Below are 18,743 nucleotides of genomic sequence, written 5' to 3'. Positions count from 1 at the left end.
TTTGTATGGGAAATAAAATTCATGTGCACCACATGTAAGCATATGACTCCTATAGAATTGCAGTAAATGCAAACATGTGAGCTGGGGCTGTGGCTCAGTGGTAGAGCGCTTGCCTAGTATGCATGAGGCACTGGGTTTGATTCTCAGCACCACATATAAATAAGTAAATAAAATAAAGGTCCATCAACAACTAATAAAAATATTTAAAAAATACAAACACGTGACTTTGGATCATTCATTTGCACTTTATTCATCCTTTTAATAGAAATTAAATTAGTCACTTAATGTACATAATGTAGTGTCTGTTTTCCAATCTAGTAGCTTTTCAACATTCACTTCTGAGTCTCATGGTAAATGGTTTTCAATATCAGGGTGTGGCTGGATGAGTGAACAGTGTTAGCATCAACTCACTTGACAGGAAATTGAAAGGGTTGGAGTTTATCTGCAGCTAACAGGGAAAGTAAGAAGAAACACAGACCCACAATAGTATCAACATGCATTATTAGGCAAAGATCAGAGTTAACCCAACCTACACAGAGTTCTTCTAAGCTGAGAGTACACACAGAAAGGGATGATTTTATCGAGACCCATAGCCATAGTAGTAAGGTTCATCAGGGCGGAATCCGTAGGCTGTGGCAGGGCGTCCAAGAAGGCCAACTGGTTGGCCAAAGCCACCTATTCCAAGGCTGAAAGAGAAAAAGAAAGCAGCTATGTTTTCCATTACATATCCACAATGCAGGTCAAGTGAGAGGCTGGGAAGTTACACCTCCAAGATTCTCTTTCTAAAAGCAGTGATAGTGATTTTATAGAGATATCATTACAAAGGATTATCATTATTCAAGTTAATATAGTCATTAAAATGTGTATATTTACTTCCAATAAGATGTCAGAAAGAAACCCCTGTCATCAGGTACTATTTGAAATAAAGTAGAAGAATCAGATAAAAAGAGTTTTATTTAAAAAGGTATTCATAAATGGCTCTTATGACAGAATATGAAAAGATTTTGCATGCTAGCAATGATCAGTAATACACTGCTAGGGAATGATAAAATTAAAAATGTGGTAAAGAGAGTTTAGCTATTTACTATAAGGCCTCTTTTTCATATGAAGATATAGGACTAATTTACTATTTATAGGGACATGCAATTTGAGTTTTAACAGTGAACTCTCATACAGGTCAAATCATATCATAAGTCTGAAAGAATAAGACATGGAATTCTACAAAATTTGACAACTGGCCAGGTGTGATCTTCAAATCCTTCTAATTCCTAATGCAAAAACATACTGAATAGTGTATCTTTCTTTTGAGTGACACCAAGAAGACAATTATAAGTTTTGGTTCCACTTACTCTATGGAAATAAAATAAGCCCAAAGATAACCTTCAGAGTTGGAAAGATATCTGAAGTGCAGATACACTTTATGATTATTAAAAATTCTTCAGTCTATTAGTAAATTATTTAGAAGAAAATCTATTATTCAAAGTACTTTTTAAGGATCAGGGAATCAACACTTAGAAAAATGACAAAAATGCTTATTTTGCCAGGCAAATATAGTAGCTATAACATGCTCATGCACAGCTCATGCAGTGAATGCTAGTGGCTTGATTTCCAGTCAAAGGAAACCATTTATAACATGGAAATGTAAACTCCAGAAAAAAAGCACATTTAAATGATTCAAGATTATGTGAGATTGTACTAAATGGAAAGATACTTTTCAGCAAAATCTAATATGATTAAAAATATGTTCACATTGGTGCAAACTTCCTCTCATCAAACTGAGATTAAGTTGAAACACTTTAAAAGTAACTCTCAAAATTAATGTTTTAAGTGACTTGTGTGTGCGTTCATGTGTGTTAGGAGAAAATTAAAGAGTAAATGTAAAGAATCAAAATACATATAAAACATATTGTTCATGTGAATCTACCCCTTGGGGAATAGAATTTCTGAAAGAAAAGTGTCAGGTTATTATTTGTACTGAGTGATTCTAGACAAACCAACATTTTTAGGTTCCTTTATCAAAAACTCTGTGCCCATAATTTGTCAGCGTTGGTTGAAATTTTTAAGTCTGCTTTTTATGTAAAAGCACCCCTCCTATTTTGTTTCCATGGGAAGAGAGGTTAAAGAGGGGAAGTTTATTCTAGAGGTATTGGAAAAGCTGTTTCATAGGTTAGTTGAGTCCATAAATTCCTTCTGTTCACTGCTAAGATACCCTGGTTCAGTTTAAAATCTGAAGGAAGAGTTGGCTATTGGAAACCTCTCTGGAAACACTGAAGCGAATAAAACTCAGTTATGAAGGGATAATTACACAGCTGCAAGTTTTGCTCAGTCCTCCTTCATCTCTCTGTGTACCACCTGCCTTCAGCCAATCCTTACCTGTTTTTTCCCCACCCCTCCTCTGAGGTTGAAATCAGAAGACCTAGGTTAAACTCAAAGTGATTTTGTCCTCATTTCTCAACGTAGGGGCTATGGTGAGATCTCTGCAGAAGATGGAAACGAGAGGCACATAGTGACCAGTGGGGATATTTGCAAAGGCACCTTCACAGTGAGCCCCACAGAGGGCCTTTTGGCAACACCATTAGGCTCCATCTAAAATCAGATGACCCTTGACCGCCTCACGGGCACACAACAAGGAGCTTTTCAGCTACAATGCTGGTAGGAGAAGCCCAAGAAATTCCTTGGTGACGTGGTGACCTATAACCATCAGGAGAATGTGACCTTTTTGGCAGGCTTGTCTGCATGAGGAAGAGGACTTAACAGATTGTCGGAGGCTGAGGCCATTATACAAACTGCTAACTCCCATCTCCTTCTTTAAATTTCTATGGCTAATAGGCAAAATTTTGATGACTGTTTTCCAATGTGGTCTGTCAGCAGAGTGAAGAATAAACTTAAACATTATCTGATTTGCCTGATGGCCTGTTCTTTTCATTGTGAATTAACAAATGGCTATTCTATTTTTTCTTTCTTTTTGAATATGTTAATCACATTATTAGCAAAGCTGTGCACCCTCAAGTCAATGAAAGCAAGACTGTCCCTTGAGTACTAATGAGTGAGCTCAATTCTTGAATATGAGTCTTTAGGCTAACAGTAGCAAAGTTCTCTTTATGCAAGCAATAGCCTACCCAGAGATATCTCTGTGTGTGTTACAATGCATGGGGTCAGGTTAACCTTTTTAGCTTCTTATATATCATTTTGGGGAAAATTTCAAGGGATGCAACTGGCCAAAAGTTTTTTAGAATTCATCATACATTACAGATGAACTTCTTGTTTAAAGAATAGAGCCTGGATCAAAACCAAGAAAGCCTAATGATGGGTTTTCCTTTAAACAAAGCAGATAGACTCTTTATGTACTCTCACTGGGGACACTGGGAACCCGGAGGACCAAGGGAGGCATACCTGCTTTTCCCTGTGTGACCACTTTGCTACAGCTAAGAGGTGTTATACTTGGCTCTCTATAGGTGCTCTAATCCTATCTTGCACTGTGTGTCTCCCTTCTGCTCCTAATCTACACAAAAAGTTTTATGTCCTTCTACATTAGCATATGTACCCACTATACTACTATTTATTGAGAGGACTACTTATTTTGTATTATATCACCTTTATTGAACCTTTGAATTGTCAAAATGCAGTATTTTTTCTTGAAAATACCCAATTTTAATCCAAAGAAAATGGTTATGGTTTGTTGTGACAGGCAAGTAAGAATAGTAAGGCCAAAAACATCAATCTGAATTGTACAAGAATGATGGTTTTTGATTACCTAGAAGGAAAAATGAAAATTTCCTTCAAGTGAAAAATTTATACTTAACATCCAATAACAAATATGAAACCATATCTCGAGTTTGTTTTATAAATTTAGAAATCTAATTGACACAGAAAGCACAGACTTAATTTTCTCCATATTTATATGCAACTTAAGACACATTCTTAACAACATTCATTAGGATTCTAAGCCTGAGATGATTCAGAAGGGTAAAAGGAGCCTGGAAAGGGCAAGTGACGCTCCACATGCAGCACACTATGAGGGAATGGCAGCCAGCGAGGGACCAGCACTCTCAGGCTCTGGACACTCTGCCTGAGTCGACATTCCTGTAGAAAGCAAGAAAATCACCTACCTCTGGCTGTTTGTGAGGCTTAATTAGTGCATATTTGTAAAGCACTTTGAAATCCTTGGATGAAAAGTGCTGCGTAAGTGAAAAGTATCATCATTATTTTATTAAAGTAGATAAGAGCAATACAACTTTCTTTTCTTTAAAATTCCTAAGTCAGCAATATAAATACAGAGCAGGTAATAAATTTATTAGTGGACGTTATAAAAAATGAGACTCGGGCTAGGGATGTGGCTCAAGCGGTAGCGCGCTCGCCTTGCGTGCGTGCGGCCCGGGTTCGATCCTCAGCACCACATACCAACAAAGATGTTGTGTCCGCCGAGAACTAAAAAATAAATATTAAAAATTCTCTCTCCCTCTCTCTCTCTCTCCCTCTCTCTCTCTAAAAAAAAAAAAAAAAAAAAAAGAGACTCTCTCTCATGGACATGCCAAACTGTTGGTGCAAAACTTTTTACACTAATATGAAAACCAGTTTTATCAGTTTTAGAAGTACTCTCTGGACTCATGAGGAGTGTAATTCTTGGATATAACTGCTTCACACCCTCACTCAGTCCTCACAGCATATCTTTATCATCTCATTTGCATGCTAAAATCACTTTGGTTTTCTAGTGTTTACCTTAAAATGAAACTGAAATTAACACCATACTTAAGATGCAGTCTAAAATCAGTACAGAATATGAGATCCAATCTCTAACCCTCTATTAATGTATATGAAAATTGTTCTGTTCTTAAAAATTGTCAGGAGTCATTAATTATCAAGTTGGCTAAGACTGAATGTATAGGTATGGGTATAATTGGATGAGTGTGTGTGTGTGTGTGTGTGTGTGTGTGTGTGCGCACACACACACACACACACACACACACACACACCATAATGTCATTTTGTGATTCATAAGGTAATATTAAAGGTTAAAATTATTTTGGAACTTATTTATTTATTTTTTGGTACCAAAGATTTAACCCAGGGGTGCTTTATCACTGAGCTACATTCCCCAAGCTCCAACTCCCATTTTTTGGAACAGGGTCCCACTAACTTGTTTAGGGCCTCATTAAGTTGCTGAGGCTGGCCTTGAACTTGCTATCCTGTCTAAGCCTCCTAAGTGGCTGAAATTATTTTGGGATTGTCAACTGAAAGGACTTGAAATGAGTTAGCTTCATGAGACAAAACTTCTCTGAAGTTTATAAAATTGTATGAAGTGATTTGTTAACAATTTTTCTGGAACATTTCATTGTTTTTATTAATTACTCTAATATGCTGAACACAGAATCAAAATCAGTATGTTTATATTCCTAAATAGGTTATTTAATATAATATATGGTAGATACACACACACACACACACTGCTAGAGAAGAATTTGGGAGGCTAGAATGCCTTCATGGAAAACAGCTCCATTTTAATGCCCCTATTATCATTTTGCTTATTGTTGTGCTCTCCTACAGAATGTAAGCCCACCAAATGCACAATCTGTCTCGTTCAGCAGTACCTCCCAGTATCCAGCATAGAATCTGACATGGAGGAGACACTCAACAGTGTCTGAATGCATGATCAGATGAGTCTGAGGACAGGTAGGATTTCACAGGTAAAGAGAGAATTGCTGATAGAGTAGTAGCCTGAGCAAGAAAGAGTGGGCCAAAGAACAGCAAAGCACATGTTATGGTGAAGTTCTTAGGCTCAGGATGAAAGCAAGTGATGGGAAAGCATGGTAGGAAGGGAGGCAAGGATCAGACACTGGAACTCTTCACAAACAATGCCAAGAACTATATGCTTTCTAAGAGATGCTGGTGGTTTTAAAGAAAGAGAACAAACTAATTCTGTGTTTAGAAATTTATCTGTGGTAGGAAAGGAGGTTGAGAGTCAGAAGCCTAGAAAATATTTAAGACACTATTCTGGAAGTTCAAATGTGAAGTACTGAGAAGCTAGAAAGAGGCACCGGCAGAAAAGCAGTGACCAACTATGCTACACTTCACAATAAAGAATGTAATATTTGGGGCTGGGGTTGTGGTTCAGTGGTAGAGTGCTTGCCTAGCATGCATGAGGCACTGGGTTCGATCCTCAGCACCACATAAATGTAAAATAAAGATATTGTGTCCACCTAAAAACTTAAAAATAAATATTAAAAAAAAGAATGTAATATTTTTTTTTGTTTGAAAATTTTTTGTTTGAACTAACAGTGAAGAAGAAAAATTTCAAAACTAGGTGAAAATTTTCAAGATTACTGATAATTAGAATGAAACAGTTTTTGCCCCTTTAGTACAGGAAAATGCTTCATCAAACTAAGAGACTGGTATTCCACATAGATAAAATTTGATAGGGCTGGGGTTGTAGATCAGTGGTGAAGCGCTTGCCCTAGCATGTGTAAGGCACTGGGTTCAATCCTCAGCACATAAAATAAGTAAGTAAATAAAATAAAGGTTTTGTGTCCATCTAAACTAAAAATATTTTTTTAAAAAGCCATGTGCAGACAAAATTTTAAAAAAATTTGATAGAAGATATACTGTTTAACAGGAAGAAAAAATCTTTCTGAAATTCTTAGTAAGCAGAGCACAAGTGTAGGTTGAATGAGATAATGTCTATAAAAATAATACCTGACATTCCTAAAGCGATGATTATTGAGATCTAAATGCTTGTAATTTACAAAATAACCACTAGATGGAGAGCTTGTCTTAACACTGAATACCTACTATGTATTTCTAATTTTAAAACAAGGCTTATCAAATTTAAATTTCTCTGCCCTTAGATAATCAATGTCTTCATTTTATTAATGTGAAATAACTTAAATAGAAATACCTATATTTAAAAAACTTGTGTAAGTTGGTGCCTAGGAAAATAGAAAAGATGCCAGTTGTCAAAGACACGGAAACCACAATGTATATTCAAGTACTAACATCATAGCATGGCTTCCAAGATCTCCACTGAGCTACATAAATGGCCTCTTTTCTAGTTTCTGTAAATTCACTTGTAATAAATGTATATATCTTGGGTTGCTCAAAGGCATTATTTATTACTTTGAATTTGAACAGAAGTATTATTGAGAAAATGAAATCTAAGAGCACACAGCTAGAGAGGCTTTTAAATGGGTTTCACCAATATAGATCAAGTTCAGATGTCATTTTCCTTTTAGTTTTTATTCTTATTCTTCATATGCTTAATCATAAGCTTTTTTTCATTATGATAAAACTAAATATCTAAATCATCTTGAAGAATCAAATTCTTAGTGAGGTCAAACTAACAATTTTCCAAAAACCAAGGGAAAATTATATGAATGGTAGGAAGCTGAATCTAAAGTACTCATCTGGAGTTTATTAAAGTTTTTTAAAACAGATATCTGTCAGTCAGTTCTAAAAGAAAAAAGCACCACCTTGGGGACAGATCCTTTCAATTTAGTTACTATGCTGAGATGCTCCAGATAAAAACTAATTTGTACTAATCATTCAGGGAGCATACGTAAAAATAGTCACTAATTTATTCCAAATGGCAAAGAAAGCCCATTTCTCTCTCTTTTAATCTCAATTTACACCTCTTCTTATATACCGTAATTGTTTGTTCATCTAGAGTCTATTTTAATGATTATATTTCTTAACGGGGAGAAATGTCATCGGTGGTATCTTAAATAGTACATTTTATAGTCCCATTGAGACTCCTCTTCTTCTATTTGAATAGAACCTAGTGGTGCTCTACCATGGAACCTTTTTATTTTTTATCTTGAGACAGGGTATCACTAGGTGGCCCAGGCTGGCCCTGAGCTCCCAATCCTCCTGGCTCCAGCCTCCCTAGTAGCTGTGATTACACTCAAGCACCACTCACCTGATCTGAGATTCTGAACTCTAGCTCTTGGGTGCCCTATGTCTTACTGTGTCTGATAATTCTCCTTCATGATGGTCCTTTCTTCACATGCTTTGTAATTTTCTTATTGTGCAGTCGATTTCAGTTTTTGTTGTTGTTTCCTGTCTGTTGGCCCTTGAGCTGTGGAATATTTCTACAGGGATTTTCAGTATTTGTTTATAATGTACCAGGGACTGTCAGACATTGACCTGTTAATTTCTTGACTTGGGGATCCCTGCACTAGATGCACAGGATGGATTCATAATCCACTCATGTGATGGAGCCAGCTCGAGGGTTTCTCTTTCTCAGGGGTGTCTGTCCTCTCTACTGAAGGCTTGGGGCACAAGACAAGTTTTGACCACTTCTCTAGGATGATGAATTAAAATTATCTAGTCCTTTCAGCTGGTAAGAAAAAAAAGCAGCCTTTTGAAGTTCCAAGCTTTATAAAAGGGATTTATTTATATCTTCTAGTATCATATAACCTGTACCTATTTCAATACTCTGGTGGATGGTTATTTTATTTTTTGATACCTGGAGTTTTCTCATCTTTCTTGGGAACTTGGTCATGTATTGCAACTGTCTGTCACATCTCATCCACCATTTCTACCTATCTGTGTAGGAGCTCAGTGCCATCTTGCTGGAAGTCTTATCTTTTTTTTATTGTTACTTATCTGCTCTGCACATTCAAGAAAAAAACTTATAAACCATGTTTTCTTATGACTCAAAACTGGCTTTCTTGAGGCAAACAATGACTTGAAAGAAGTAATTGGAACTACTAGAAGGTATTTTATTTGTCCTTATCTGTAGCTGTTAACAGAAACAATACTCTAATAGGTGCCCAATGGGAGTCATCTGATATGATTATGAAGTTGAAGTGAATATTTATCTAGACCTATAATGACCTCAGGCTCTCTGATATCTCTAGTCATTTTTAACTTACACTTCTTCACTTAAGTATAAGGACTTCTTGAAACTGGCAATTCTAATACAGGCACTGCTTCACTTCATGCCACCAAATGTTAAAGGAACTTACCTAGAGGCTCAAAAACCTCTGGGTCACTAAACTTAGTCATTAGCACCTCTTTTAAATAATTGTTTGTCTGTTCCTGGTTCAATATTTATATAATCTGTCATAATACCTGGGTTTTCTAAGGTACAAAGATAACTGCTGTAGGCTTAAAGTAGAGAACATCAAGTTAGGAGCAGTGTTTTCTCAGTGATAGTTTAACCATACTGTTTGGGACTGAGTGAGTTAAATCCTGAACACCACAACTAATTACTATGTAATGCTAACCTTAGTGCTGGTTCATTTTGAGACTCTTTAAAATATGAACTGTGTATTTTACCCCTATGCACTTTCTTAATGATTTGTTTTTTTAGACTGAAATCACTTCCAGCCATCACTTATACTCTTGGTCTCTACATATGCACTTCTGCAAGCACAAATATTTCTTTTTCCTATTGGTCTGCCAGCCCTGTCAGAGCAAATTTCACTTTAAACTAAATGCTATGATACTTAAAACCTCTTGGATTACTCAGACTGCTAGTGTGATCTATGACCTTCCAAGAATGACAGCTGAACTTTCCAATTTGCTTATACTGCTTGGGGAACTAGCAAGCACATGCCAAAAAGGAAAATGTTTCTGATGTTGAGCAGAGAGGAGAGTTCTTGTTGGAGGCAGGGGCAGGAGACTGAAAAATACTAATAAGAAATGAAAAGAAACTAAACATGCCGTAAAGTCAAATACCTCAAACATAATTCAAAAGTTAATGCTAGTACTAAAAACTCTTTAGCTGGACTAACCAGTTAAAATACGAATAATGACCTTTAGTTACTGTGATTTAAGCACCAAACAGAATCTCAGTCATAATGCCCTATTGGAATGAACAAGTTCAAAAACTGAATAGAATCTAAAATTATCATAACTATATTAAAAAGGGCTGTATCAATTTCCTTTTTTTCTTTATAAAACAGAAATCTGTCATGTGAACAAAATCAAACAGGTAATATGGCCATTTAACATGCATGCCAGCTCTATTGACACAATATCATTCTCTCAAATAAAAAAATAATGTTAATTTTTTGTTAATATGCATGTCTCCAAAGTTCTTTTACTACCTTACATTAGAGATAGTTTGCCTTAAAAAAAAAAAAAAACCTCAGAAATTTATCAAATTTAAGATGCTAATGTTTCTAATTTATTTCTAGTCCCTTCATTTGCTTTGATTTTTTGGCTACCTAACAGACAAATTATGTTTGTCAGATAAAAATCAAGCAGTGGTTGATGGATACTTTTCCAAAATTAAGGATAATAGAAGCTCAACACTTTTTTCTTTTTTTTTTTTTTTTTGGTGCTGGGGATCAAACCCAGGGCTTTGTCCATGCCAGGAAGTGGTCCATCATTGAGTTACATCCCCAGTCCTATTTTCCTATTTTTTGAAACTTTTTTTTTTAGTTGTCGATGGACATTTATTTAATTTATTTATATGTGGTGCTGAGAATTCAACTCAGTGCCTCACATCTGCTAGGCAAGCGCTCTACCACTGAGATACCCAGTCCTATTTAAACACATTAAAGTGCATGTGTGTGTATATATATATATATATATATATATATTTTTTTTTTTTTTTTCATGTGGACCAAGGCATATCCGAAACATCAGAGGTTACAACCAGCTTGGGAATTCTTCCCTAACCCACCCTTGCCACAGCTGATTCATAGTGGGGTAAAGTGCATATTTTTAAAAGGCTAGACATGAATATTTAAATTTTGATTCTAAATACGTTTATAATTACAAATAAACAAAAAAAGCATTTCCTTGTCTTATTAGGATATTTTGAAAGATCCATGTTGGGAGAGGTTATTTGGTTACTTTTCAGCCACTAATTTAGTAGTTCCATAATAATATGTCAGATAAAAGTTTCAAATATTTAGCATCCTCTACAGACTTTAGGATCTCAGAATATAGTATAACATATTAGTAGTGTATTTAGCACTAGAATAGGTGCTAAAGTAAATTTCCACATCTGTCTCATAGCTTTCTGGTTCCTTATGAATATATTTCACTGTCACATTATATGCTTATTAAAAAATAAGGAAATCCATATTGTGCTTAGACCTAAGGCTAATAAATAGGTAGTTTAATCACAAGTCTTCTGATGATGAAGTAAGGTGTTGCTCTATGATCTTTAAAGAACAGGGCTAAGCACCCTTTGGGCATAGACTGTTTGTATGAAGCAAATTCAGTGCAGACTTAGAATGTGAAAGTATGTGATTCTAACAAATGTTTTTCTTACTCATATCTTATTACCATATCTTAAAATTATTTTTAAAGGGCATAATGAAGCACTATACTATTTTTTTCCTTATCATTGATGTATGGGCAGTTTCCCCTTAGGAATGGCAATTAATTTTCTTAAATGCAGCACAATTAATTTGAAAATTAGCTTACTAACAACTCTTGAATTTTATAAAAGTTAGTGGAGTGCAATGACTTTGGAATAAGGGTCTGGATGGGATTCTGTCTCTACTGATATGACTTGTTAACATTCCGTATCTGTAACTTTCTTTGTCATGGTTTTAATCTTTGTAAAATAATGGCTATCACTTTTAATATCTCTATACACTGAACTTATCATATTTCCAAATTTCTTACAAGATTAATATGCTCTTATAGTATATGTGGTGTTGCTGTTGTTACAACATATGAAAGTGATGGAGCCTTCCTTAAAAATGCTTAGGCGATTCTGAATCCTGTTGTACAGTGCAGACAGACATTGTAGCATACTTGGCAGGTTTCTTACATTCACTTCCTGTTGCCTCTACAGGGCTCTTACATAAGTCATAGAGACTTATACCTACACATAGGCATACTAATTACCATTGCACTAAAATAATGCCATGGCCAATCACCTTCCTTTTACCATAGTGAGACTGGACTGCTCCTATAAATAAAGTTATTCAGTCAAAACCCTTCAGATTCTATGTCATTATTAATGCAAATGATACAACACCTTAAAGGGACAAAACGACAGGGAATGCTATTTGTGTGCTTTTTCATCTTATTCTATATTCTGTGAATTTATTTTTAAAATAGTAAATTAAGGGTAAGGTTTTTTAGTTATCTCCCACAAACCACCATTTCCCACAATGTACACATTCCTGTACTTAGGCTTACTGCTAGCATTGGTTTCTCTTAGACAGGTCGCGAGAATGTTTAGGGTGGAGTATTTTCATTTTGTGATGTCCATTGTCTTTGGGGTTGTGCCAACCTGAGGATCTGAAACTTATAAGCAAGCTGGGCAACTCTGACGGTTCTTCAGGGTGATAAGAATGCACCGCACATTGGGAGGATCTGGGTTTTAGGCAGTATTCCATATCAGTGTAGAAGTCTACCTATAGTAGTTGTTTCAGGTGTGTAGGGCAAGGAAAATACTGGTTCTGTTTAAAGTGACTATGGTGCCTACCTGCTTTTGGTCAAGAGTCCCCCTTCTCCAGACACGCATTTGTGTGCATGTATATGTATGTATGTACCTACCTATCTACCTACCTAAAATGAAGAGTCAGTTTCTACTTTGAGAACGTTTCGCTCATGAGATAGGAGGCTTAGAAATCAACACGTACAACCAACTTCTTGATATAGTGGCTCTCCCAAATCTCAAAATTATCCAAATTACATATTTTAGGACATTGACATGTTTTAAAAGGGGCTATTTTTCTATTACAAGTCACAACAAGCTGTTGCTGGAGTAATCCTTCTAAACTGCTTATTATGATAATGAAGCATCTAAACTGTAATAGATTACTAGACCTATAACTTTAGTAGGTCGTATTTCAAAGATACTGTGATTCTTTGTTAGTATTGCCCTAATTAGCTTAAAATTCCATAAAATATATGGAGAAAAAGGGTCTTCTTTGAAGATTTTGTGAGGAAAAGACTCTAAGAAAGTAGTATTTGAGCTGAGATTTGAAATATAAGCAGCAGCAAGTTATCTTACAAGTATGAAGATTATTCAAGCTAAGTACAAAGGTGAAAAAGTGAAAAAGACTTGGCAAGGGAGGAAGAGAAAGCAGCCTGGGGTGAGCAACTGGGTCATTTGAAGGTGAGACTGGAGAAGCAGTAAGTGTCAAACAAAGTAGGATGGCACAGAACAAGGTAAGAAGTCTGTATCTGATTACAGGGCAGGGGAAGCCAGGAAGGCAGGTGGGAGGCACATCACTGATACTTTAAAGACATGATAGCTACCATGAAAAAACAAAAAAAGGAATGTGAGGGAGGGTGAATGCAGAAGCAGGCCAATCAGTTCCCAGGCTGAGGAGTTGAGGTAACAGATAGCAACTTGGACTAGGTGTCAATGGTGGGAATGAAATTACCAAATCTGAGACAGTCTAGATAGGAAAAAACAGGACTCGCAGATGGTCTGCACTGTGGAAAGAAGGTAATCAGGAGGAAAAGGGAAGAAGCGAGGAAGCCTTCCAAGTTTATGGCTAGAACAACCTGGTGGATAGTGGTGACATTTACTGAGATAGGATGATTAGGAGATGATTAGGAAAGGAACCTATTTATATGGGGAAAACTAGCAAGTTAATAACTTTTTTTTGGGGGGGGGGCAGGACTGGGGACTGAATCCAGGGCCTCATACATGCTAGGCAAATGCTCTACCACTGAGTCACACCCCCTGCCCAACAAAAAACTTATTAAACATTCAATTGAATATGTCAAATAACAAGAGGGATAAGAATGGTGCCTCAGCTAAAGAATATAAACTTAAGACAGTGTTTAAGCCCACGGGATCTGGATGAAATCCCAGAGGTGGTGGGTATAGTTAGAACCGAGGATGTCCCCCAAATAGGGTATGGCTAGAGAATAGAGCAACCAGCATCTAATCCTAGAAAAGAGAAGAGCCAGCAAAGATCACTGAAAAGGAATGAGGGCTTAGAATAAAAGCCAGGAAAATGATGTGTTTTGAGAGCTGAAAGAAAGGAGTTGTAAAAAGCAGGGCTTGGATAATTGTCAAAAACTAGTGAGCACTAAAGATGAGAATGGCCCATTAGATGTGGCAATACGAAAACTACTGGTGATTATTACAAGCCCTCTGTGGGCTGTGTGTGGACTAGGTTGTGCATAGTAGCCTTCTGAGGGGATAAGTCTGGCACTGGGAACTCCCTGGGGGCACTCCCCACAGGGATTGACCTTCTGATGTTGGTGAACCTTCGCCTTTCTCAAGCTCTACCTAAGATCCCACACAGACCCTGAAATGGGTGTGACCTGCCAAGATGTCAATCAACCTGTTGACTGCAAGACACCACAAAGCAAGACTCCACCCTTAAAACCTTACCCCTGCCTTTGATGTACTCCCTTAAATAAACCACCAGAGTCTGCTGAGGGCCATTGCCAAGTAGGAATGACGCATTGAAATTTCCTTGCCAGCGTACCCCATGTTAAATGGACTTGCCTTAGAATTTCGCTGTTGACGTTGCATGTAAGGTGACCTTGCTCAAGGACCAGGGCGGATCCGGGTTTAGATCTGATCAGGTTTGAGGAAGTATCCCGCTCCTTGAGTTTAGGGCGTTCCCGGTTTAAAACAATAGAGGTTTTAGGGAAGTTGAAGGTTGAAGATTATTGCTGCTGGGATTAGGGTGTTCCTGCTGCCTGAGCTCCCGTTGTGCTCTTGTGAGATTCAGAAAGTATTGGAGAAGAAAGCCTCCTGGAGTAGGTGAATTGGGCAGCGGCAGAACGGGATTGCCCCAGAACGTGTGTGGAGGCCGGTGTGAGTTCGGGAATAAAGAATTGCTGTTTGAATCGACAAAGTGTGTGGTGGCTCATGATTCTGTGCCCAGCCAGACTGCGGCAAGAGTCATTTTGTCTTTGTCTAGTTCAAGAACCCATGTGGACTAGATCTATCAGGGGCTTTGCTTTTGTAAATATATTTCTGAGTGTTTGTGTTTTATTATTTGTTAATTATTTGAGATCTTAAAATTTAGGATGGCTTAATTATTTGAGATATTAAGGTTTAGGGTGGCTATTTAGGGTGGCTTGGATTCCTTGGCAGAAGAACCCCCCAATGAGACGCTGGCCTTCTTCCCCCAGAAAGGTGATTTTGACAATACTGGAGAAGCTGGATGAAGAGTGAATGGAAGTCTTTTGAGGAAGTGAGAAATGGGCAGTTGTTGGAATGTGATGTGGAGCCAAAGAGAGTTTAAATTAGGAGATTCCAAATTATGTGTATATGCTGACAAGAATGGTATGGTAGAGGGAAAAAGACTTAAGACATGAAAGAAGTCCTTGATAAAGCAAGAGGGATGGGGTCCAGGGTAAAAATATTTTGACTGATTAGACTTTGAAAAAAAGGACACTTCTTTCACTGTAACAGAAGGGAAGAACAAAAGGTGGGTAAAAAATAAGTTTATGGACTGGGCAAACTGCTTAACTATAAGCTCTGTTTTCTTAACAATCCCTGCCTGGTACTCAATATATTTTAACAAATATCATCATCATTATTAATAAACATATCTCAGATCATAGACAGATTTGAAACCATTTAGGAACTGACATTTCAATTAATACAATTAGAATAAAGATTAATTCTATATGGCACTGAAGCCTGCTTTGTTTCTATTCCTTTCCAATAATTTCACTTGAAACTTGCCGGTTCATGTTCCAAAAATATAGAGTCTTTTGAGCTGCTTCACTTGTTTTCTTTTTCTTTCTTCTTCTTCTTCTTCTTTTTTTTTTTTTTTTGTGTGTGTGTGGGGGGACTGTACCCAGGAGTGCTTAACCACTGAGCCATATCGCCATCCCTTTTTATTTTTTATTTTGAGGCAGGGTCTCACTAAGTTGCTTAGGGACTCTCTAAGTTAACTGAGGCTGACCTTGAACTCACAATCCTCCTGCCTCAGCCTTCTGAGCCACTGGGATTATAGGCATGTGCCACTGCTCCTGGCTTATGGTTTTTTTTTTTTTTTTTTTTTTTTTTTTTTGGTGCTGGGGATTGAACCCAGGGCCTTGTGCATGCAAGGCAAGCACTCTACCAACTATTTTTTTTTAAAGAAAAAAACGAAGACATTTTTAAGAGCACAAAAACAAAAAACCAAAAAAACAAATAATGTTTACTTTGTGCAGAGAATTTCTGTGGACTCTCAAGACCTCAATTTGGATGGATACAGTGGCAGAAAAATAAAAACAAACTGCAGAATAGCCTGTCAGACACATTCTAAAATTGTTTTAGCTTTCATCTTTATTTTATTTTTTATATGTAAACTGTGATGTTACAATTTAAGTAGACACAGATAGACTATATAAAAATAATAATTCCAAGAGTCCAATTTGCAGTAAAGTCCAATACCTTTACATCATACCTAGTATCTTCTAAAAGGCTTGGTGTGATGACTGTTGTACCCCTCTTAAGTTTTCAAACCACTTCTCTTTCTTATTGGGTAGCCAATACTTGGCAATTTCCCAAAAGTGGACCTTCTATTTTATCAAGAAAAAAATAAATTTTATATATGTTCATAGAATCAAATGATTAATGCTTGAGAATTTTAATTATAACACAGAAGAAAAAAAAAGATTTTGTCCTCAATTTAGAAATATGCTCCAGAATTCTCAAAACACTTTAAAGTCATCATTTTCCTGACAGTTAACTAAATCAATGAATAGGTATTACACATGGCTGATTTATCCTTTTATAAAAGGAAAGGCAGCTGGGCACAGTGGCGCATGCCTGTAATCCCAGCAGCTTGGGAGGGAGGCTGAGACAGGAGGATCTAGAGTTCACCTCAGCAACGGTGAAGCGCTAATAAGCAACTCAGTGAGATTCTTATCTCTAAATAAAATACAAAATAGGGCAGGGGATGTGGTGCTCAGTGGTTGAGTGCCTTTGAGTTCAATTCCCAGTACCAGAAAAAAAAAAAAAAAGAAAGGAAAGGATTTCTTCTGTGTAATCAGATGGCTGTCACAGTAACTGACTTCAATAGTGAGAAAACAGAAAGTGATTTTTTAAATCATTTAATAATACTTTTGTTTATATACATAAATATAATATATAAACACAAAATATATTTGTCTTTTCTATCATTCAAAATGGCCTTCTGAGGGTGAATTTCCTGACAGAGAGAAAAAGCTGCCAAATTCCAACTGTTAACCACAAAGCAAGGCAGTAGAAAAGAAAGATACAAGGTCTAAGTGAAAAATAAATTTTATGTCTATGCATAGAACCACATAATTAATGTTGAGAGGTACCCATAGCCCAAGAGTTAATAACAAGAATAAACAAATGGGACTTACTTAAACTAAAAAGTTTTTTTCTCAGCAAGGGAAACAATAAAAGAGGTAAATAGAGAGCCTACATCCTGGGAACAAATTTTTACCCCTCACACCTCAGATAAAGCCCTAATATCCAGAATGTACAAAGAACTCAAAAAATTAAACAATAAGATAGCAAATAACCCAATCAACAAATGGGCCAAGGACCTGAACAGACACTTCTCAGAGGAGGATATACAATCAATCAACAAGTACATGAAAAAATGCTCACCATCTCTAGCAATCAGAGAAATGCAAATCAAAACCACCCTAAGATACCATCTCACTCCAGTAAGATTGGCAGCCATTATGAAGTCAAACAACAATAAGTGTTGGCGGGGATGTGGGGAAAAGGGTACACTTGTACACTGCTGGTGGGACTGCAAAATGGTGCAGCCAGTTTGGAAAACAGTATGGAGATTCCTGGGAAAGCTGGGAATGGATCCACCATTTGACCCAGCTATCGCCCTTCTCGGACTATTCCCTGAGGACCTTAAAAGAGCGCACTATAGGGATACGGCCACATCAATGATTATAGCGGCACAATTCACAATAGCTAGACTGTGGAACCAACCTAGATGCCCTTCAATAGATGAATGGATAAAAAAAATGTGGCATCTATACACAATGGAGTATTATGCAGCACTAAGAAATGACAAAATCATAGAATTTGCAGGGAAATGGATGGCATTAGAGCAGATTATGCTAAGTGAAGCTAGCCAATCCCTAAAAAACAAATGCCAAATGTCTTCTTTGATATAAAGAGAGCAACTAAGAACAGAACAGGAAGGAAGAGCATGAGGAAAAGACTAACAGTAAACGAAGACGAATGGGGGGAGAGAAAGGGAGAGAGAAGGGAAAGCATATGGAAATGGTAGGAGACCTTCAATGATACACAAAATTATAAGAGGTTATGAGGGGCAAGGGGGAGGGGGGAAAAGGGGAGAGAACTGAACAACAGCAGAGGAGGTAGAGAGGGAAGATGGGAGGGGAGGGGAGGGGAGGGGGGATAGTAGGGGATAGGAAAGGTAGCAGAATACAACAGTCACTAATATGCCATTATGTAATAATGTGAGTATGTAACAGTTGTGATTCTGCATTCTGCAATCTGTATTTGGGGTAAAAATGGGAGTTCAAAACCCAATTGAGTCTAATGTATGAAAGATGATATATCATGAGCTCTGTAATGTTTTGATCAATAAAAAAAAGAAAAAATGAGATTTTCTGTACTTCACTATAAAGATGCACAAATTAATATATAAAATTCAGCTTAAATGTGATTTTGAAATTCTACTGATTTATTAAATACATATTGATGATGTTTCTTTTGTGTATAGGGACCCATTTGATTAGATGGTCCAATAGATGTTCAATGCTATTTTAAAAAAATATTTGTTTATTTTAGTTTTAAGTGGATACAATATCTTTATTTTTTATTTTTATGTGGTGCTGAGGATGGAACCCAGTGCCTCACATGTGTGAGGTGAGCACTCTACCACTTGAGCCACAAC

General features: G+C 36.8%; 1 protein-coding gene across 3 annotated transcripts in view; it reads right to left on the bottom strand.

Annotated features, from left to right (window-relative positions):
* Positions 1 to 231: 231 nt before the first annotated feature.
* Positions 232 to 18,743, bottom strand: part of KIFAP3 (kinesin associated protein 3) — a 154,057-nt gene continuing 135,545 nt past the window's right edge. For 2 of the 3 annotated variants that reach the window (XM_081297521.1, XM_081297523.1), the window contains exon 20: positions 232 to 686. In XM_081297521.1, coding sequence (XP_081153647.1) covers positions 578 to 686 — 109 coding nt within the window. In that variant the 3' untranslated portion in view covers positions 232 to 577. Of the gene's footprint in view, positions 687 to 4,109; positions 4,179 to 18,743 lie in introns of all 3 variants that reach the window. The other variant, XM_081297522.1, reaches the window with a different exon arrangement.

Source organism: Spermophilus citellus (genome assembly GCF_964194105.1).
Source record: "Spermophilus citellus genome assembly, chromosome: 6".
Lineage (NCBI taxonomy): Eukaryota > Metazoa > Chordata > Mammalia > Rodentia > Sciuridae > Spermophilus > Spermophilus citellus.
Note: the sequence above shows the minus strand (reverse complement) of the source record. Positions and strands in the feature narration are given on the sequence as shown.